Below are 24,118 nucleotides of genomic sequence, written 5' to 3'. Positions count from 1 at the left end.
TAAAAGCTACATGTAAAACGTTGCCTCCTAAGGGCACAGCAAAAGTGACGCCAGACGCACATACATGTTCCCTCGTGTGTGTTGGGCTTCTGTCATGCACAGAATATTTTCTAACTACAAGATGAAGTGGACGCAGTACCGTTTATCCAAAGTGGTATTTTTGGATGAGTGGCAGGTTACTTTGGAGAAAAATGTTGAACAAAGGGCTAAATATAATGCAACAGGTCATCAGAGTGCATGGTAAACATGCAAAAATATTTGTAGTGCATCTGTTCATCATGTACATCACTCACTCATGAGAATACTATACTTGACACTCCACCTTTTCCTTTTTTTACTTTCTCATATACAAAGTGTAGGGAAAGTATTAGAATTGTCCAAAAATGTGATTTCGAGATTTTGATGAATCTCAACGTTTTAGATTAAAAAAAATTCTTAAAAAACTACAGTCGGAAACAGAAGCAAGAGATAAATTTCCTTAAAATGGTAACCCAAACATGAACTTACAAAATCTATTAACAAAGGATCACAAAAGGGGAGCTGATCAACATGACTAGAACATGTTAATGACTCAACACCAGCCTGAGGAGTCTCAGATCTTTATAGAGGCCACACCACAGGCAGCCACAATAGCTGCAGGTTCAGGAGGCTCAAGAAATAAAACAGAAGAAATATAACAATCTATATCAACAATACAGAAAGTCAAAATGAAAATTAGAAAAGGGCTAATGAACAAGAAAATATGAAACCAAAAACAATGTTATACAAATGAAAGCAGAATAAACAAACAAAATCAACATAAACTTAATACAGGGAGGAAGCAGTGATGCAGTTGAAAAAACACTAAAACAAATTTCTAGAACAACCAATCAAAGTCAATGCCCTGAATTATCTCTGTAGGTCTCATTTAAAAAACTTGAATTTGAGCGTAAAAGTATACATATGGCAAAAAATAGGGAAATGTTTACTGGAAAATAATCTGATTTATAAAACTTTCCATACAAACACTTGTATGCAGTTTTACCTTTATAAAGCAGAATTATCTTGTAAATGTACATATGTGTATGAACCTTGAAAAGTTGGCACACTGAAACAACCATTCATGGACTATACCAATTACCCTCATATGTATACCAACACTATTTTACCTCAAAATAAAAGAAGCCACTGAGCCATGATGTTTTTCAGTCTCATCGTGGCATCACAGATGACTTGTGCATTTTTGGAATGTAACTGCTTATAGTTAACAAAAGCAAGTACAGTCTTTCTAGGTGCCCTTATTGCAATCTGAATGGAGTAAAGTGCCCTGATTGTGCTAGAAAAACTGGGCACTGCTGCTAATTGTCTTTTTATATTGGCCTGTACACCGACAACATACACAAACTCAATGTAGCACCTCGTCACTCTGTTTATGTCTTCCAGGGCAGTAGGCGTGATAGAACTGAAGCTTGGCTGAGATATTCCTGACCTGTGGGTCAGGTGCCTCTGCTAGATGCTTGGTTCCAGAAATCCAGGCATTTTTAAAACCTGGATATGAACAGATGTAACCAGACTTCAGGCAGTCTGTGTCTCAAATGCCAGGCCCAACTCAAAATATAATTCCAAGAAAATTTCTCCTGGAATCCTAAATCCTGTCACGGGCCAGTCATCATCATAGACAAAAAATCCCTAAAGGTTTGTTCCCTTTCCATATGACCACTCGCATAGTCTTCAAGTAGTGCAAAACAAGCCATGTTGTGTCAAACCACTAGGCAATGAATAGGCTTCAAGGTGCGATATTTAGAACTTTCTGTATGCAGGCTGTGAATTAGTTTGTGTTTTTCCAGCTCTTTGGGTTCTAATCCTGAGAAGTGACAACAGGAAAGCTATGGTATATAAACATGAAAACCCAAGGAAGTGCTTTAGATAGATTAGATAGATAGATAGATAGATAGATAGATAGATAGATAGATAGATAGATAGATAGATAGATAGATAGATAGATAGATAGATAGATAGATAGATAGATATAGTGCGAATACTCAGCATTAGGCCTTTTTGAAAAGCAAATAAAATAAAGTCTATACATCATATCCATCACTTTTGAGATTTAACATGTTTGACAAATCAACAAGCATTATAATAACACCTCGGTGATATGAATTATTAAGAGTGTGAGTTGTCGTGTGCTGGTTTGGCTGCATTTCCCTACCTGATTAAGGGTGTTGTCCTTTCCCAATTTCTCCAAAATGTTGCATATGGGTGAATCAGAGTTGCTCCTGTTAAGTTTTCTTTTATAAATCCCAACCTTTGAATGGAAAGCTGCATACACACATTTCAAGCCTACACAAGTTTTATAAATGTTGCCCCAGATTAACAATAATTTATCAGAAGTTCTATAATTCTGTGTGAGTTCAGATTTGCAGTAAATACATCATTCTATTTATGTATTTATTTATTTTAAGAATTAATTTTTTTCCTTTGGTTTACCTCAAGGTACTCCAGTTTTCTTCTCACATTCCAAAGTTATATGTATTAAGTTAAACGGGTGACCAACTAATTCAGTATGTGTAGGTCTGTCAAACGATGGATTATTTCTCATTTGCATCCGATACTGCTGACATAGGCAACAGCAACCGTCTTCTAAAAATGGTGTTTAGAAAACATGAGCAGATAGAATTCAAAATTTTTAAAAATGGTCACTTTAAAAATGTGTGGTCTACCTTTTACATATCGCCTCAATGTTTCCTCGTGTGCCATTGCACTGCCCCATATACCTGAAAAAACAGAATGGAGAAACCAAAATATAAATCACTACATGAACAGAAAAAGAACAGAAAAAGAAGTTTTTAAAGTGCAACATATATTTCCTGATCCTCATACAGTATTTGTGTTCTCCTCTTTCCTTGCTGTCATCAAGCATTAGGTTCATTTGTTCTCTTCATCATTACTAGAGCCTGGAGAAATTGAAACATCAATAGAAACAAAAATCAAAAAACAAGTGCATGTATGTGTGTGTGAGTGTGGTGGATGAACGAAACAACTTGCACAAAACCGAACTTGCAGCGAAACCATGTTTTGCGTCACAAAAAAAAATGGCAAAATGAATTGCAGAAAGTTTCAAAGAGCAAAAGTTTAATTTGACATGCTCTGAGCATTTCACTAAATTCGCACGAATGAAGTGACTGCTTCTTAGATGAGGATGAGTTATACTTTTTCATAAATCTTGTTCTCGTTAACCAGTTTTCTAAAAGAGTTTACTGTCATTTTATACTTTCTTACTTGTAATTATTTGATGTTTTAAGCAGCAGTGCTCTAGACATGGAGGAAATATGAAACGGTTTGTGACACGCTGTTGATTCTTACAGGTTCTATTTGCTTTTTAGCCTCATTAGCATAATTGCAGCTTGAAACAGGCAATCAAGTAAAGAGGGGATTTTTAAAAGGGTCGTGTGGTTGACTTAAACCAGATAAGATGGAGTTACACAATACAGTGCACGTCATCTGGAGATGATACACACATGCACGCACCTTTTATTACGCTTACGGCAGGAATTGATGTATTCATGTCAAAGAGGGGTTACATGTGCACCTTTTGTTTCTGTGAAAAGATGGCTCCAAAAACATTTAAGTGGTCAAAGCAATCCCTTAATGGCTAAGAGAATGTGTAAAGCGCTACCTCTAGATGAGAAAATAAAAATCTATTATCTTTTTGAAAAGTGGCTGTTTTGTCTTAATAGAGTAATATATTGCTCTACTCTCCCCTTTTGTATTATTAATAAGTAGCCTTTGTCAGAATGCCTCGAATCTCACAGACTTACCACTGTTTATAAGGTATTATAGTATATAACTTCTCCCAACCTTCCCTTCTACATTTATAACCTCAGGCAATTAGGTGTAGTAAAAGACAAGCAGGAGTTAAGTTACACTTTAAATAATGTATTATTGATAATATCCATCCATCCATTTTCCAACCCTCTGAATCCGAACACAGGGTCACGGGGGTCTGCTGGAGCCAATCCCAGCCAACACAGGGCACAAGGCAGGAACAATCCCGGGCAGGGCGCCAACCCACCGCAGTATTGATAATATTCATAAATAATAACAATAATCAAAGTACATTTGAATATGGGCAACCATACAACCTAATAAATGATTATGCGTAGTTTCAGGCGGCACACAGACTTGTTAGTTACTTAAAAATGTCTCTAATTAAGGCATCATTTGTGATCAGCTTTCTTCAGGACAGGCCGCATTGCCTGTCTCAATATGGCTGCCAAGCTGTGTTCTTCATTGGGTATCCTTCAATAAGGGCGCGCACAAAAAGGGGAGCTTCAAAAGGGCGACCTCAATTGGGCGCGGCGAATAAAGGCAAACGCAACAAAATTATTAGAGAAAATTTATTAGATAAAGGCAATGATTGAACGTATAAAAAGGCAAAAGCAAGAATATTAAAACATCCAATTAATTAATGCATGAACTTCTAACAAACTATTTCTGGAACAAATTTGTGAAGAAAATTTATTAGATAAAGGCAATGACTGAACGAATAAAAAGGCGAAAGCAAGAATATTAAAACATCCAACTAAATTATCTACGAACGCCTTTATTCGCCACGCCCAATTGAGGTCGCCCTTTTGAAGCTTGCCTTTTTGTGCGCGCCCTTATTGAATAGAGCCCTTCATTGTGTTCTCCTTTTCGGTTCATGGTGTGAGATGGTCATTCAGCAGTTTGGTGAGAGAGAGAGAGAGTGAGGGATTGAGCAAATTTATAGATTTTCTATCCAACCCCTAGAGCCAATAGGATGTTGTGGTACATAACGGCTTTTGATACAAGCCAGTTCCAGACAGCCATACTTCAGACCAATGGGGTGATAGAACATCTTCACACCTGCCATCCCCCAAAACCATATGTTAAGGTAAAGCTTGGCAGTTAGGATTGAAAGAGAGACTTTAGCAGAGAAACACTTGTTTCAACCACTTCCCCCAACTCTGTCGTAAAATTCACTTTTCTGACTTAGTTTTGCCTAAGTTACAAATAAAGACATACAAAATATTTATCAACTTGTATGCAAAATATTACATCACAACAGTGGCATACCACTTGATTTGATTTAAAGTACAGTCGTCGCCAAAAGTTTTGATAATGACACAAATATTAATTTGGACAATTGTTTGCTGCTTCAATTTTTATGATCACAATTTGCATCGACTCTAGAATGTTATGAAGAGTGGTCAGATAATTTGCAATTAACTGCAAAGTCTCTCTTTGCCATGAAAATGAATTTAATCCCAAAAAATCCATTTCCACTGTAGCCCTGCCACAAAAAGGACCTGCTGACATCATTTCAGTGATCCTCTCATAAACACAGGTGAGAGTGTTGACGAGGAAAAGGCTGGACGTCACCCTGTTATGATGATTGAGTTAGAATTAGAGAGGTTCAATTGTTGTGAAGAAGGCTTTAAGAAAGTCCAGCAAGTGCCAGGACTGTCTCCTAAACTTGATTCAGCTGCGGGATCGAGGGATCACCAGTGCAGAGTTTGCTCAGGAATGGCAGCAGGCAGCTGTGAGTGAGGCAAAGACTTTTGTAGGATGGCTTGGTGTGTCAAGAAGGGCAGCAAAGAAGCCAAGAAAAACATTGGGGACAGGCCGATATTCTGCAAAAGGTACAGGGATTGGACTGCTGAGGGAAAGTCATTTTCTCAAATGAATCCCCTTTCTGATTGTTTGGGGTATCCAAAAAAAAAAAAAAGGTCAACACTACCATCAGTCCGGTGTCATACCAACAGCAAAACATCCTGAGACCATTCATGTCAGCCAAGAGAGTGCAGGGCTCACTCACACTTTTGTCTAAGAACACAGACACGAATAAAGAATGGGACCAAAACATCCTCCGAGAGCAACTTCTCCCAACCATCCCAGAACAGTTTGGTGACCAACATTATAGAGCACTTGGCCATAAGGCAAAAGTGAGAACTAAGTGGCTTGGGGAACAGAACATTGTAATTTTGGGTCCCTGGCTAGAAAACTCTCCAGACATTTAATCCCATTGAAGACTTGTGGTCAAGAGGTGGGTGGACAAACAAAAAGCCACAAATTCTGATTATGCAAGAATGGGCCGCCATCAGTCAGGATTTGGCCTAGAAGTTGATTAACAGGCAGCATGCAAGGGCAAATTGCAGAGGTCTTGACAAAGAGAGAAGGGCCAACACTGCAAATATGGACTCTTTGCTTAAACTTAATGGAATTATCAATAAAAACCTTTGAAACTTAGGAAATGTTTGTAATTCTATTTCAGTACACCATAGAAACATCTGACAAAAGAACTAAAAACACTGAAGCAGCAAACTTTGTGAAAACCAACACTGGGGTCATTCTCTAAACTTTTGGCCACAACTATATATCCAAGGAGTTTCATAGGTAATATGCAAGTACTAATATTTTAGTGAATTATTTAGTTGGTAAGTTAATTACATGTAAGTCTAAGTATGCCATGTGAAATATGTACCTGTGTGATGGACAGCTGGCGTTTCAGTCCAGCCAGGACGTCCTTCTACAGAAGAAAGCAGCCTTTTCAGGGCATTACATCCCCCAGGACGCTAGACTGCAGTAGGGCACTTGTTATGGCCAGGGGAAAACATGCCCTACCAAATAGTGGAGCAGGTGGCTTGTTACCTGCTCCTCGAGGCACTACCCCATGGTTTCGCCCAGTCGGTCTGGGGTAAAGACTTTATTAATATGAAAGGTCTAATGAACCTCATTGAGACACAGAGGACGGCCTCGCAACCTGGGGGAGCAGAATGGTCCCTTAGTCAAGCTCAGTTGGTGTACATCCCTAAACCTAGCCCTACCCCCCACAACCCGGAGCTCGCGCCGGCATCCTCGGAGATGCGGCTGCGCAATCCGCTTGGAAGCAAGGAGGAATGCAAGTGGAGGGAGGGAAGGGGTCAGTGCTCTATGAAGAACCCCTTGGTGGTCCCACACACAGGCGTGAATTGGTAGGGGTCTTTGCATGAGTAGGCATCCCTAAGGAAGTCCAAGGACCAAGAGATGCCTTTTACCTTGGAGACATTCAAGGAGACTGCCAAGTTACTTAAAATAAAGCATTTAAAGACCGTGGTGTATCATCCTCAAACCGACGGTCTGGTGGAGAGATTTAATCAGAATCTCAAACAAATGCTACATAAGGTGGTCAACTAGGATGAAAGGAATTGGGATCAGCTCCTCCCCTTCATCCTTTTTGCCTATCGGGAAGTCCCACAAGCCTCCACGGGGTTCTCCCGTTTTGAATTATTGTATGGGCGACAACCTCGGGGCATATTAAACATTTTAAAAGAGGGATGGGAAGAATAGGCACTTCCCTCTACAAACATATTGGAGTATATCACACAGTTACGCGATAGATTTGGTAAAATTTGGCCCCTCCTTAAAAGTCAAATGGAAGAGGTTCAAGCATGTCCGATATTATGACTGCGGCACGTCTCTCCGGGAGTTCTGACCGGGAGACCGGGTCATGGTCCTAGTGCCTACCTCCCACTCTAAGTTACTTGCCCATTGGCAAGGTTTATACAAAGTTAAGGAGAGGAAAGGACTCGTTGACTATATAATGATACAACTAGATCGTCAACCGAGGGAGCAGGTTTATCAAGTAAATCTGCTGAAACCATGGAAGGACAGGGATCCCGATCCCTCCTCCGGTCAGCACCTCTCACTCTTTGCTCACACGAGTAGCCTTAACTTTGGTACGGATTTAAGCCCCAGACAGCGAAGGGAGCTGGAAACAGTTATCCTGTCCATCCCGGAGGTAGTGAGTGAAAGCCCTGGAAGGACCTCTCTGATTGAGCACGACATTGTGACAGAACCCGGGGTTATAGTCCGAGAACGCCCAAATCAGCTTCCCGAGGCAAAAAGAGCTGAAGTGGAGATCAAGCACATGCTGGAAGTAGGAGTAATAGAGGAAAGTCATAGTCCCTGGTCCAGTCCCATTGTCTTGGTCAGTAAGCCTGATGGGTGTTGGAGGTTTTGCACTGACTTCTGCCGGCTTAATCAAGTCTCCCAATTTGATGCTTATCCAATGCCATGAGTAGACGACCTCTTTGAGAGGCTAGGACAAGCAACCTATTTCACCACGCTGGAAATGACAAAGGGGTACTGGCAGGTTCCTTTAATGGACTCTGAAAAGGTCAAAACCGCGTTTAGCACCCCTAGCAGACACTGGCAGTATCGTCTCCTTCCATTTGGGTTACACGGGGCTCCAGCAACTTTCCAGCTTCTGGTGGACAAAGTACTCCGGCCTCATATCTCAAATAGTGCTGCCTACATCGATGACATAGTCATCTATTCCAGCACATGGACGGAACACCTACAGCAGATGGAAGAGGTATTGCGAGCGCTTGGTGAGGCCAGACTTTGTATTAATCCCAAGAAATGCTTCTTTGGATTAAACAAAGCCAAATATTTAGGCTACCTGGTGGGTCGGTGTACCGTGACGCCACAGTGCTCCAAAGTAGATGCCATTTTGAAATCGCCCCGTCCACGAACCAGGCGGCAGGTCCAATCCTTTTTCGGGTTAGCGGGGTACCACCACCGGTTTGTGCCCCGATTCTCGGAGAGAACGGCGCCCTTGACTGATTTGACAAGGAAGAGGCAGCTGAAGGGCTGGGGTAAGGGCAATTCCGAACCAGACCAGGATGTGGCAGAGTGCACTGACTCTTTTTCTCCCTTTTCTGCAGACCATTCACGGGAGATCTCACCTGGCCCTCTTGATGTCACTTCCGGGTCTGAGCCTCTGGTAGAAGACCTTGCCGGCTCCGGCCCCAGTGATGTCATGTCCGGGCTCGAGCGCTATGGCTGAAGACCATTTAGAGCCCAATCCCTTTGACCTCACTGCCTGTCTCCCTCTTTAAAAGCCTCCACCTTCCCCTACTCCCTCAGTTCTGTTTTGGACTCTGTTTTGTGCACATCAGTGCTGTTTACATTTTCGCAACTTTGCAGCCAGGAAACCAAATATATGGGTGGCTGTCCCAAACCTTGCTATGAATCAGAGTGGAGTTTGTGACAATATATATATTTATATATATATATCCAAAATCTGTCTGTATGTCTGTATGAATGTCTGCTTTTCACGAGAGAACTACTTAACGAATTTACATCAGGCTTTTTTCTATAATTTGCTTGAACATTCCAATTGATTTTGCGACTTTACTCATCTCACTAAGTATCATAGTTCACTTGCGGCACCAATTTATTCGTGTCAATCCGAGAGAGACGCAGCAGGCTGAGGGGAAAGGGGGAAGTGGGACCTCAGGAGTGGGGAGCCGAGCAGAATGCACTGATGCGCCAGCTTCTGTTCGAGTCGTTTAACCTCTAGCCACGTGTTGGAGTGTATCTTGCCTTTGCTTAGCTAGTGAAACCTGTTTGTTCACCATAAATTATCATCTACAGATTGTTAAGGAGTAATATTTGATGTTTTTTGAGAGACAGATCAGAGCTACATGTGTTTTAGAGGGTACCTACTCATTGGCAGAGATATCACGGCTACGTGCTCTTCTTCCTACATGGGGGACACTCTCTCGTCAGTGATGAACATGATCAGATACAGTGGCAGCATTTGACGTTGGAGCATACCCACCTTCCACTTGGCCAGAAATACCTTGCCAACATTTTTTATTGATTTTTCAAGTTTGTTCTGTTATACTACTATGCAGGTGGAGCTGCAAGGGACAGCTAGTATTTATATATAAATATCCCCAGATTCATTTCTTATTATATGTACACATTTTGTTTGATCCCCACTTGGCTAAATATGATGTCAGTCTTTCTGAATACAGATGTCAGATAGAGAAAGAAACTTGAAGCTCTGCGGTGCTTGGAGAACAGTGCACATCATCAACATCTCCAGCAAACATTAATAAATAGGAAAGGGTGGCTCATACGTAATAGTGTGGTTCGGGGAATGGGGATCTTGCTGTGTAGTGAGATTATCCTATGGAGAAAAATAGAGTAAAGTGGGCAGTGGGGCATTTTACTTCATCTTTGTGTGAAAAATATGCAACAATCACATCACACAAAAAAAAAGCTCCTCCATGTTGATGTGAATGAGATGTGACCATAAAAAGATTTGATTTTACTGGTGTGGTACACATTATATGCATTATAGTTGCAGAATACACAGATAAACTTGGAAGTGTGAACAAGACTAATAGCTATCATGTTGTTAATTATTATTGTTGTGGCTTTTAATATTAGATTACTGTCCAGTGTTTATGACAAGCTGGCACCCATGTCGGTACATACAGTTTTTCACTCCTAAGAATAGTTTGCTTTATGAAATACATGCCGAATGGAGGCCCAAAAACACTCTTGCATACCCCTTCTAAATAGCTTGTTGTTCCCCAGTTTAGAGAAAGAAGTTGGGGGCATGGGCTGATTACACCCCCCCTCACCCCCCACCTCAAAATGAACCACCCGGATTGGGATCTGAGTGTAGCTGTGCAAAGGATGACACCTCAGTGCCACACTGAAGCGTAGGAGGTTTTTTAGGTTGGCTGGAGTGCCAATCCTGCCACTAACCCTCCAGGTTTTCCTTGTAAGTTGGTAGACCTGGGGCTGGATGCACATTAACGTCATACCCAGGATGGAGCGATTGCAGGTTGAGGGCCTTCCTCAAAGACCCAATGGAGCGGAATCACTTCTGGCATTTACGGGATTCGAATCGGCAAACCTTACAATTGCAGGCACACATTCCTAGCCTTAGAGCCACCACTCTGCTCCTGTTTAGAGCAATAAGGCAATTAGTCTTAATTTAGTTGTGATATTCCCAGGTCAAGCATTCTGTCAAGGTCATCTGTGATTTCAGTACTGCAGTAAACTGTTTTTATTGAATGTAAATTAATGCCCATACCTTGTAAATGACACACATCAAGCTCTGGATGGCTTTTTGTTACAGCTTCCTCTTCAAATTTGCTCCCGAAGTCACTTGTTTCAATAAATGCTTCATAATATGGAAAGCCACATTCATGGGGTGTGAATTCAAACCAAATTTCTATTACAAAAAAAAGGAAAACAGAGAATGAAGACATTTTTAGAAAGCCTTTTGCATTAATAGCCAGGATGAAACTGATGTGTTTCAAATTTATTTAGCTTTAAGGGTTTCACACTTACACACCAAATTCTCTAAATAGAATCTTCATGTCTAGTAGTATGACATGGCAGAAACAAAAGTCCCATATGTTGTGGGACTGTTGTTGGGACTGATGTGCTAGTCCCAAAGTACATAAATCTCAACATATTCCAAAAGCACTTCCAAAACGTGCCCACTAGAGGAGGATCTCACCATGAAAACCCAACTAATAATAAGCGCAAACAGCAAATCTTAATTGAATTAAATGTTTCTTTAATATAATGAAGATCTGTGGAGCACATGAACCAAATGAATTGCCTCAAACACACAGGCAATCCAAAGCAAAAAAAGTCAGTGATTGAGAAACATAGTCAGAAATAGAGCAATAAGGTTCAAAAATACAGAAATCCAATAAATCAAAGAGACGCAAGTAAACTCACCATTCCCTATCAAGTTTGAAATAAACAGCCAGGAACTGTGGAAGACCCTCCAGATTTATAAAGTGGAGGGCAGCTCCTGGCAAGGATTAGTAGGTGGCCCTGCCTCTTGAGGTGCCACCCACAAAACACACAGAAAATAGCAAAGGCTTAGATAGTACAACAAAATCGAAAACATGGAACAATTGAAATAATTAACAAAAGTAAAAATGAACATAAAGGACTTGAACCCCAGCCAGGGGAGGAACCCCGGCCAAAATATTACACCATGGATCACCATGATCTAATACCTGTTGTAGTTGCCTACATACAGTATGTCATTTAAAATATAGCAATGTAACACAGTGCTAATTTATATTAAAGTCAAACATTACATCATGACGATAGGCAGAAACGCAGTCAAAAGCTATTCAAGGTTTGGTTACACAGAAACGAGAATCAATAATCTGAATAAAAAAGGGCAAAATACAGGAGTGGGCAAAAGTAGGTTTGGAGTTGTGATTACGCAAGGCCAGCAATTTCAGCTCTTACAAGATTGTACCTGAGTGCACTGTGACATTGTAATCTTTTAAGTCACTAAAGTTAATAAAGCTATTGAGTTAATAAATCTATTGTAATAATCATAACCTGCATGTCTTTTTCAGTACAAACAACTGTAAACCCACTTTTGGCCACCCCTGTATGTTCAAAGTCAGCAGCTGTTCTCTAGTTGTAATCCCTAAATGATCAAGTATTTAAGTGCATGAAGTTATTTAACCTTCTCTTTAAATAACATTTAGATGATCTCCTTAAGCAGTGATGATGAAGATGATGATGATGATGATGATTAAGTGCCATCAATTCATTTTTGAATTCTGGTGACCAAATAGGAGTCTTTCAAGGGTACTCACCCTTTTATCAAAATGCGAACAGCAGCCTCAATGGCTCACAACTGCTACACCAACAAAACTGATATCATAGGTGGGGTGGGCAACTGCCCATGCACTGAACACGAGCAAAATAACAATCAAAAGTGATATATTTAAATATAACAGATTGAATTAAAAATACTTATTCAAAAACAGAAAAAAGAATGTACATCTTAGAATAATAAAGTGTTGGCATGGAATCTGTAGAATCTAAAGTGTGTTAGTACAGAAAGATGAAAATGTCAGGAGGGTAGAACTTAACTTACTTGAGGAAACTGAAGACAGCAGGAGTTTCATCCCATCACTGAGATTTAGGTCTTAGGCCCCCAATGTCAGGAATCTGGGTGTACTGGGCACATCTGTTCATTATTTCAAATGTTTTCTGTTTTTTTTTCCTTTGTTTGAGCCTTTTATTTTAGTTTTTTTGTACATTTCTATGAGAAGAAGATCCTGCCTACTACATCTTTTGAGCAGGCTACTGGAATAGTTGACAAAACCAATTTACTTGAGCCAAGGTCAAATTGCACGATTTTTTGTTTTGTGGACCACAGTCACTGATCTCATTGATGAACCATATTGGTTTAAATGACTGAAAATCACTGGCTAGGGCATATTTAGTAATCAAGCACTGATTGTCCTGCACAGTCGTGCTTTCCCCTTGTTCTGACTGGCAGGAGTGAGCAGCCTGACAAAGCCAGTACTGTACTGGTACTGTACAAATGGTTAACAACTGCAGCAATTTCAGCAGCAATCGAAGCCCTTTTTTATTGTTTTTCCCATTTTGTCATGGTACATATAAGACAAAACATCAGACATACAAGCTTCTCTTCTGTTTGTAGGGCCAAAGCCCTAGTTTTCCTTATTTTTTGTCACTAAATCCCAAGCATTGAACTTCAGGATCAGAATTCATTGGTTGTCAGCTCTCATGCACACGGAGTCCACCCCTATAACTAAAGGCAAAATCAAACGTGTTTGATTTCATTGGAGCAAGCAGCAGTCTAGTGGAACTGAGTCACTGGCTATGTCACATTAAGCATTCAGCTTCATGGAAGCATGCCTCGGACTCACTAGGATTACAGTAAATGGAGGCCACAATTCCTAGAAAGTCGTCTACTGTGACATAGCCTTTAGACTTTCAAAAAGTCTTTGACTCAGTTGTCCCACACCAAAGATTAATTCTGAAATAGGAAGCTACTGGCATCCCTTGCCATTTTTCTGAGTTGTTCACAAGTGAGGAAGTGGATAACCTCAGAGCAGTAACAGGGACTACTAAGGAGGTACTGAGGGAATTTGGAAATTGTAGAGGAAGAAGTGCTGCTCAGATTAAATAAGATGAAATCAAACAAATCACCAGGACCAGATAATATTTACACTTGAGTTCTTAAGAAGGTTAGCGAGTGCAGATATAAACCCTTGACACATATTTTTAGTCAGTCACTTCGCATTGGAGAGAGTCCAAAGGACTGGAAAATGGCAAATATCATCCCATTATATAAAAAGGGTGAGGGGGCAGATCCGAACAACTATAGGCCAGTAAGCTTAACATGCATCACAGGAAAATTAATGGAAGGAATTATTAAGGATAAGATTGAGCAACACATGGCAAGTACAGGAGTTTTTCAGAACAGTCAGCATGGGTTCAGAAGAGGGAGGTCGTGTTTTACTAACATGCTGGAATTCTATGAAGAGGCAACAAAAGGATACGATCAAAGCGGAGTAGATGAGATTATTCATTTTTACTTTCAGAAAGCATTTGGTAAGGTGCCACATGAGAGGTTGGGCATCAGACTAAAAGAAGTGGCAGTTCGGGGTGATGATTTAAGATGGGTGCAGAATTGGCTCAGACACAGGAAGCAGAGGGTGATGGTGCGAGGAAGTGGTATTGCACAGGGGTCAGTGCTAAAGCTGCTGTTATTTTTAATATATTTAAATGATTTAGATAGGAATATAAGTAACAAGCTACTTAAGTTTGCAGATGATACCAAGATAGGAGGATTAGCAGATAATTTGGAATCCGTTATATCGTCACAGAAGTACTTGGATAGCAGATTTGTGGACGATGAAATTTAATGTCAGTAAATGTAAAGAATTACACATAGGAAGTAAAAATATGAGGTTTGAATACACAATGGGGGATCTGAAAATCGAGAGTCCACCTTATGAGAAGGATTTAGGAGTCACAGTGGACTCTATGCTATCGACTTCCCGACAGTGTTCAAAGGCCATTAAGAAGGCTAACAGAATGTTAGGTTATATGGTGCCTTGACGTGTGGAGTACAAGTTCAAGGAGGTTCTGCTCAAGCTTTATAACACACTGGTGAGGCCTCATCTGGAGTCCTGTGTGCAGGTTGGGTCTCCAGGCTACAAAAAGGACATAGCAGCTCTGGAAAATGTCCAGAGAAGAGAGACTGGGCTGATTCCAAGGCTACAGGTGATGAATTATGAGGAAAGATTAAAAGAGCTGAGCCTTTACAGTTTGAGCAAAAGAAGATTAAGAGGTGACCTAATTGAAGTGTTTACAATTATAAAGGAAATTAGTACAGTGGATTGAGACTTATTTTAAAATGAATTCAATAAGAAGACAGGGACACAGTTGGAAACTTGTGAAGGTTGAATTTTGCACAAACATTAGGATTTTTTTCTTTACACAAAGAATGACAGACACTTGGAATAAGCTACCAAGTAGTGTGGTAGACAGTAAGACGTTAGGGTCTTTCAAAACTCAATTTGATGTTTTTTTGGAAGAAATAAGTGGGCAGGACTGGCGAGTTTTGTTGGACTGAATGGCCTGTTCTCGTCTAGATTGTTCTAATATTACCTGTACTGGCGTGTAGCCTTGTTCATTGCACCACATGTTTGCATCCAGAGGGTGCAATTCATTGCGATACTCTCTGGTCAAAGAATATAAGTCACAACTTCTCAGTCTAAGATTGTTCTCCACAGCCCTGTTTTCTTTTCTGGTGAGATGCCTTTTTTCTGGTTTTAATCTCTTTATTCACTTTAAAAGCACATTAGTTTTTTTCTTAGTTTTCCAATAGTTTCCATTTATTTATTACTAGCTCTCCCCCGCGGCTCTGCCTGTGTAGTAGTGAAACACGACAAACTTTAAAAAAATCAATAATTAAAAAAAAATGTAATAATTGGTATTGAGAAAAATTTATAATTATATCTTCTGTAACCGAGGGCCACTTGATATACAATATTTTTGGTTTTGCTATCAGGGATGAGAATGTAGCTGTGATCTTTTTGCCAAAAATGTTAAAAGTTGGTAAGGAATCACTAGCGGAAGGTAGGTACGCTCTAACGTCAAGTGTCGCCACTGTATCTGATCATGTTCAGCTCTGATGGGAGAGCATCCCCTACATGGGGAGAAGAGCACGTGGCCGTGATGTCTCTGCCAATTAGCAGCTACCCTCTGAAACACACATAGCTCTGATCTCTCTCTCAAAAACATCAAATGTTACTCTTTAACAATCTGTAGATGATAATGTCTGTTGAACAAACAGGTATCACTAGCTTAGCACAGGCAAGGTGCATTCCAACAAGTGGTAAGAGGTAGAGCGACTCGAATGGAGGCTGGCGCTTGAGTGAGGTGGGCGAGGTGGACGAGGTGGGCCCCACCCAGCTCCCTTCTCCTCAGGTCCCGCTTCCCCCTCCCATCGACCCGCAGCCTGTCTCTCAGATTTACGTGAATAAATCGGTGCCACGACTGAACTATGATACTTAGCACGATGAGAGAAACTGCAAAATTAGATAACAGTTGCATTGCTGGTTTTAACATTTCTTTCTTTCCCCAATTAAGAAAAGAACTCAAGAGGTTAGTTGGTTCTTCTGCGGTGGGCTGGCGCCCTGCTCAGGATTTGTTCCCTGCCTTGCACCCTGTGTTGGCTGGGATTGGCTCCAGCAGACCCCCCGTGACCCTGTGTTAGGATATAGCGGGTTGGATAATGGATGGATGGATGGATAGTTGGTTCTTTTTTGTGTTAGGTGATCTGATAACACAATGAAACAGTTGCATTACCTGGGTGACACTTTTCTTCTATGTCGAAGGCTTCTTTATTAATTGCAGCATATACTGGGTATGGGTTTATCCCCCTTTTCACAGATTTTTGATGACTTGAAAGAAAGTGAGTGTTTTCCTGAAAATATAAACACAATTACTGAGCAGTCTGCATTTCTCAATACATTTTGGGCAAAAAAATAAAAAAGAAGGTAAAGATTAAAAACAAATAAACATACACAATTTATTAGCGTTACAGAAACCAAGTTGAAGCATTAATATTTCAAGGACAGCCTCTTATTATTGAACAAAAAGTCCATTTAAAACATTTCATGCCTTGCCACAGATCGTTCTAAAATTTTCAGATTCGACTGAAATTTACTGTCAAGTGAGCATACCAGTTTCCGATTCTTACTTGCATTTCTCCTACCAATTAGTGGCAGAAGTTCAGTATAAAGAAAAAAACAAATGCAACACCATACATTACTTGGAACAGTAAGTCAGTGTTTCTCAACCTATGTGTTGTGTTCCACATTAGGTTCACAGGCTGCCTATTGGTGGGTTGTGAGTTGCTCTTGTTTATATGGGTAGTCATGTAGTAGTGAGTGGTGTGAGACGTTAGGGGTCGCTGTTGCCCCTTAAACCCAACAGACAGACACACAGGACACAGGTTAAAAGCACTAAGAATTATTTTAATGTTTCTTCTTGAAAACGGTGCCTCCAAAGCACCCCAGCCACAATAAACAGGCAATTAAATGAACACAATAGTCTCAATAACAACAATTCTCTCCTCCACCACCTTCCAGCAAGCTCTGTACTCTACCTCCCAACTGCATCTCGCATGCTGGGTCTCCAGCAGTCCTTTAAATAGTTCTTAACCCAGATGGAGAATCACAGTTCTTTAATCAGCCCGAAAGTACTTTCGGGCTTCCGTCCTCATAACTTCCTAGTACTTCCAGGCTGCAAGGGAAACATGACTCCCCAGATCCTTTCACAGCTCCCCCCTGGCAGCACCAACGGCACCCAACGGGGCTGAGAAACCGGACATGCCCTGAGGGAATCCAGGACACTACTGCACTCCAGGGGAGCTGCAATCTAGCATTTTGGGGGAGGCAGTGTCTTGGAAAAGTTGCCTTTCCCCATCTTTCCATCTCAGTGGTGTCCCAGCCGGGATGATTTCTAATTAATATATAATCTTTTACAATCTATAAGTATAAACCTAAATGATGTTGTAGCAACAAATTATAGAAACATAAGGAAAAGAATTAAATGTAGCTAAAGGGTTTAACTAAATGTTGTTTTAAACCTAGGCATGTGAGGCTTAAAGGAGCCACCAAAGTAGTTACTAAAGTTAAAATGAAGTAAATGAATAATAAACACCCCCTTAAAAAGTGAGGACAAACTATTGAGAAAGCTCAAACACCCCTATTGTGAAGCAGTGATAAGATCAATGGGAAAACATGTAGGACACCCCTGTTAATGAAGTGATGTTTAGAATAATAGAAGGATCAGCATGTATAGAAAGTTACTGCTGTAGTGGATTGGCTAAGATGATACAATTCTGCATATGAAGAGTTAGATAACGTGATGCATTAGATAAGGTAATGGTAATAGGAAAGTGTAAAAGGGAATGAACTGTTTAATTAATGGCTCACTTCATGGACTGAGACATTTGTGCATGTCTGTGTGCAAATAAAGAATTGTTCTGCATTCTAATCTGGTCTCCGTGAATGACTTTTTTGAAAATGGAGGAAAGTTTTTTCCACAACATTGATGTGACGATTGTGGCTGATCCTCTCCTGCTCAAAAGATCGTACTCAATTCACCAAGGAGATGAGGGTTGCTGGCGGCACCAAAAAGGCTGACAAATACTGCTTTTAATGTTAGATACAAGAAACACACATGGCCGTTGTGAAAGCTTAAGGCAAGGTGGTAAAAACGGTCCCTAAATCGACTAACATTGCTCATTGCCCTGCGATTTCTAGTTGTGTAATTTTGACACTGATTGGTCATTTGATTACTTTTAGTTTTAGTACGATTAAAGCATGGCCTTAAATTGAAATGCAATACATGCAGAGCTGCCACTAAGCAAAATGCAATATGTCTGCTTTTCTTTTAGTTAAGACATGCGATCTATGAACATGAATTAAAATGTAATATGCTTTTGAATTGCATTTTAAACAGACAAAACAATTAATCGATCATTTGGTTGATATGTTCTTAATTATGTTATGATAAAACTGTGACAAAATCAAATGTCGCACTTACATAGGTATTGCATTGCAAAATAGTTAACACATTGGACTGCATTTGATTTTGGTACAAATAATCTTACATAAATCACAGTCAAAACCCCACCCAGTCCTTCAAAATATAGGCCGATACTGATTAGTCCATTTGCAAGCAAACCTAAATACACCTTCCTACACCCAAGCTAAAACATCCATGAACATCACTCCTTGGACTGGCCAACTGGTCCTTAATTTGCATGAGTGAGTGGGGACAGAGAATTCAAATTTGACATTATTTTTCCTGAATGGCTAAGGACTGAGGGTACATCTTTACAGAATGGACCTCATTGGGCGAGGTGTGTTGCATTTTTTTTTCTTTTTGGTGAAACAACATTACAGACATTGAAGGGATCTGACTGCATGCATCTGCAAAGGAAGAAAAGTTAAAAGGTACTTCCTAGTCTGAACAAGAAATATAGTGAGAGACGATTTTACCAGAAGTGTCACCGAGACGTTGTGTCTCTTACCTTCTTTTTTTGTTCAGCATGGATATAACCCTTCAATTTTTTTTTTTTTTTGCCTTATCAGAAAGAAATGTACGGTTGCCCCGAAGGGCAAGTGACAAAAAATGTAAAAGTGTGCCACGCACAATTAAACAAGGAGACACGCACACTTAAGGTGACACGCACATTCAAAAGAGGTGACACACAAAATTAGAGATGACACTCTCACAATCAGTGGATGTGACGACAAATAAAATTGTACGGAAAGGGTAGGCACCTTGGCAAAACAAAAGGGAAACACTGATTGGTGGAAAGGTTTGCCTGTCAGTCCACAGGGGAAGTTTCCATTGAAGTTGAAGTTTAATTTGACATGTCTCCTTGTTTAATTGTGCATGTCACCTTTTTTTAATTGTGCGGCACCACATTTAATTCTGCGCACCACCTCTTTTGAATGTGCGCGTCACCTTAAGTGTGTGTGTCACCTTATTTAATTGTGCACGTCACACCTTTACATTTTTTGTCACTTGCCTTTCGGGGCCACTGTAGAAATGACACCAATAAACCCAAGCCATAACATCCTGCTGTAAAACAACACATTTAGTTCACACAGGACCCATCCTTTTACAGATATGCTTCCAAATGTAGAAATGTTTCTAACAGTTTAATGGTTTATTATAGATGTTGCAGTCAAATATGAAAGAATTGCTTGACAACTATGCTATGCACTTTATCTTTAATATTGTCTCAAAGAACAGAAGCAATGGGTTGTATTTGTTATATTTGTACCTTCTGTTAAAGTGTTTCTTTGATATTTGGACTTCAGGCTTCATACATTATATAGTTTATGCCTACATTTTGACCTTCACTACTAGAATATGAAAAACATTTCTGTTTTAAAAATGTGTTTACACAGATTACTGAACACACATGAAATGCGTGTGCTCCAAATAACGATCTATTATTTCCACTATAAAACTCCACTTCACTCCCAGATAATCAATCAAGGCCTGAGCTGAGAGAAGTTCGTGCATGTTCCAAGTCGGTGGGGGGATGGAATAGCCGGCTGCTTGCAGCTTGTCCTTATCGGCATATTTAGAAGACAAAAGACGCTACTGGAAAGGTGCGAACGGATTTAAGAAGTGATTTAAGGTGAAGCAGGAGCAGAACACACACCCCTGACGAACCCCAGAATCAACTGGGAAAAATGCAGAGGGTCAGCTTCTACTCTGCAAAGCACTCACATTACCAGTGTTCAGGCCGGCTAGGATATCCAGCGACTTTGATGGGATCCCGTAACATCTCAGAATGTCCAACAGGGTCATTGTAACACTTAATTTATTGCAAAGATGGGTATACATTAGCTCAATTTTATGCTTGTATTTTGTCATTTTCATTGGTGAAAAGACCTGCTCACCACTGTATGTGCTACCAAACAATAATGATCTGTACATATCATACTTGCAAAGCCTTGGACAGAAACTCTGAGTAATGTACATTCAGTTGAAATCAAGCAAAGAAACATATTTTTAAAGTTTACCATTGCACTAGTTACTTCCAGCTGTAAGACTTTTGGAACACTGTGTACATTAAAAGCAAAAGGGGCCAGAAACACTGTGTCACGCACGAGTGCATGGGGAGCGGTTTAAGGACCCGAAGGGCGCCACGACAAGTCGTACCGGGGACACTGACGGGGTACTAATCTCTCTTTTTATGTTTCTCCAGAAAGAACAAAGCACCGCCACCATAGCTATTCCCGGAAGACTGCTGATTCCACCCACTTCTGGGTTCCTTTCTTACCTCTGGTCCCCTCCTGATGATGTCATTTACCCATCCATCACCACGGCTTCCACATCATTTCATCACTTCTGGTCCTCCATTCTAAATTGTCCGCCCAGCCATTTTTTCCTGTCTGTTGTACTGAGTTGGAAACACTGACAAAACAACCTTTTTTTTTACGGGGCCCAGTATACGGGGCCTAAAAACCCCAAACCTTCACGCTGTGTCTGTTCTTTTATTACAACTGCAACATCTGACTTGTGCCAGTTAAAGCCCTGAAAATGAAATTGAGATTCACAACAAAGGGTGGCATCCTGAGCTTCACACAGTATGTGTTAAAGTCACGGGCAGAGTTTGACGTTTAGGCTTTGGTTGCCAGACAAGCCATAAAAAATAACTGCATTTTTTAGAGTCTCAACTTTACTGCTATATATTTACATCATATCCCATGTCAAATATGTTAAATGGTTCGGGAAAAATGTGCAATGTGAAGTAAATCTCACTAAACACGTTTAAAACTTAAAACAATTATGAAAAATTCCACACATATTTAACTGACAGAAAGCGTTACATGACAAAAACACGCAGCAGACAAGTAAATGTTACCTTTCCAATCAGATAGCTGACAGCTGCTGCCCAAACGTCTGTCAACGAGAAGTCGTTTTTTCTGGCAGCTTCCACCAATCTTTTCCGGAGACGTTCTTCCTCAAAGATAATGTCAATGATTTTTTCCCAAGAAGCATCTTGTCTTACTACCTTACTGCAGATGTCTTTAGTTAAAGATTCTAAATCTTTAGTCCACTCAGGATTTTCACATAAAGAACTCATAGCCCTAAGTAAACAGAAAATCAAGCATATCGTGAATAACAGTGACATATGCTAATTGGATACGACATGTCAATTTAAAACAATCTAATATGAACTGTACTATCTTTGAACCACACCTTTACGCTTTTACTTGTGGTCAATATCAAAGATGTTGTTGTGAATCATACTGTAGCAGGGAAGATTTATACATAATACGAGCTGGTATGCCAACTTACAAATGAGCAGCTTCAGAGCCAGTGAGGAGGGGTACAATACAAATACAATACAATACAATTTATTTTTGTATAGCCCAAAATCACACCTGCCTCTTGACAGCCCCCCAGCCTTGACTCTCTAAGAAGACAATGAAAAACTCCCAAAAAAACCCTTGTAGGGAAAAAATGGAAGAAACCTCAGGAAAGGCAGTTCAAAGAGAGACCCCTTTCCAGGTAGGTTGGGCATGCAGTGGGTGTCAAAAAGAAAAAGGGGGTCAATACAAACACAATACACAGAACAGAACAAATCCTCAATACAGTATAAAAATAAAAATATTACAAGTACAGAGCAGAATTTAACAGTAGATGATATCACATGATATGATTTGGATTTGTTTAGTGTCCTGGAGACCTCAGCCATCAAGCTACCTTCCCCATTTGGCCATTCCACAGCTGAAACAGCACTGGGCCAGTCAATCCGATGAAAGGACCCCTCTACTCCATGATTCCTGCGATCCTCCATCATGGATGACTTTACCTCAGGCAGGCAAAACAACCAATAAAACAATAAAAACAGCATGCCTGCAAATTTCCATGCTTTTCTAGATCAATGTGGCCTTTTAAAGGATACAATTAACATGAATTCATTGGGTCAATGCTGGCAAGCACTGTGCAGCACTATAATACACTTTTCTGAATCATTCTGGCAATATTACAGGACAACCTGATCCTGATCATATCTTTCACTCTTATTGCAGCTGTTGTAGAAATGTACTTAAAGGGCACCTCAATAATACACCACATGGTAATCTAAGCCTTACACATAGATCCAACTGCAGTTCCAAGGATATTATATTCCTTGTATAATGCTCTAAAAACATTAATAAACATTGATAAAACATATTGCACTTTCAGACACCACATCACTAAACATAAAAGCACCATCACAACACAGTCTTTAAAACACTTAGTTTCACAGCATGGCAATAAGGCACACCATTCAGTTTCAGATGCTAAATATATAATAGTAGAGGTTAACAAAACTACGCACCCAACAGTGTAACAATCTCCAACTCCAATGGGAAGCTCATTGGATTCATAAGCTAAACTCCCTACAGCCAGTTGGTTTAACACCCTGAAGCCTACAAAAATACTCATAATTCTGGTCCACCTTAAATTCCTTGGCATCTCTTCATCAGCGTCTTTTGTTTTGTAAATGTATAGATCAGCACAAGCAGCAAGCAGCCTGCTATACCATTCCCTCCATTTTGACGGAGCTCAACTCGGGCAAAAAGCTCTCCCAGCTCAAACCAATGCTCCTTATCTGCGTGTGAGGTGCTTGGAGTTTTATAGGGTAAATAATACACTACATCTCATCACCCCCACTGATAGAGCTGAGTCCATCGCACAATTCACAGAGCTCAAGTCTCTTTATCTGGTAGTAATGTGTCTGGAGTTGTGTAAGGTAAATAATATATCGTTATTTGGAATACATGCATTTCATATGTGTTCCGTGTCTATGTGTTTGATATTTTTTAAATTTAAAGTGAAATTTTTGGACTTTCATTAAAATATTAAAAGTTTGGTCTTTTCCCATTGGCATTTAATCATAAAAGTAGAAAATAGTTCCTTACCAAGTAGACCCAGACACTCCACAAATGTAGGTCACACAGTCCAACACCCCGATTTCCTGAAGTCCTGACAATGAGCCCAAAAGACTCAACATGGCACGTATGCCACCTCCGGAGCCTAATACAGCGATGACTGGAACCTGTTTGGAAATTGTCAATAAAAAAATCAAGCAGTAAATTTCTAAGGTGCTCAGAACTCATACTCAGTTTATGAAAATAGGCCGTATAGAAAATAAACAATACAGGGATGTAGTTAGTAGTAGTCTATATCATAGACAGTGCCCTCAACCAAATCAGAAGCAAACTTAACAACATTCCCTCAAAGAACAACACCAGAAATATAACCCATATTCAGCCTGTCCTCCCTGACAACATAAAGGCCCATTTATATTTATACTCAGATTCAAACAGCTGCAGAAACACTCGCATACTATGGTCTGTTTACAGTTCTGGCATTTTGTGTGAGACACTGTGTTAGCAGATTCCCACGGCTTTTATCTCAAAGATTT

The 24,118-nt window shown here is 40.2% G+C and overlaps 1 protein-coding gene across 6 annotated transcripts in view; it reads right to left on the bottom strand.

Annotated features, from left to right (window-relative positions):
- Positions 1–24,118, bottom strand: part of LOC114647647 (cytosolic phospholipase A2 gamma-like) — a 131,815-nt gene that overhangs the window by 61,219 nt on the left and 46,478 nt on the right. For all 6 annotated transcript variants that reach the window (XR_007934568.1, XM_051925414.1, XM_051925413.1 and 3 more), the window contains exons 4-8: positions 23,613–23,749; positions 21,563–21,788; positions 16,468–16,585; positions 10,883–11,023; positions 2,703–2,756 (exon numbers count right to left, since the gene is read on the bottom strand). Coding sequence is in view for 5 of the 6 variants with exons in the window: in XM_051925414.1 (XP_051781374.1) it covers positions 2,703–2,756; positions 10,883–11,023; positions 16,468–16,585; positions 21,563–21,788; positions 23,613–23,749 (676 nt within the window). In the remaining variant the exon portion in view is untranslated. The remainder of the gene's footprint in view (positions 1–2,702; positions 2,757–10,882; positions 11,024–16,467; positions 16,586–21,562; positions 21,789–23,612; positions 23,750–24,118) is intronic.

The sequence above is a fragment of the Erpetoichthys calabaricus genome, chromosome 3 (genome assembly GCF_900747795.2).
Source record: "Erpetoichthys calabaricus chromosome 3, fErpCal1.3, whole genome shotgun sequence".
Classification (NCBI taxonomy): domain Eukaryota; kingdom Metazoa; phylum Chordata; class Cladistia; order Polypteriformes; family Polypteridae; genus Erpetoichthys; species Erpetoichthys calabaricus.
Note: the sequence above shows the minus strand (reverse complement) of the source record. Positions and strands in the feature narration are given on the sequence as shown.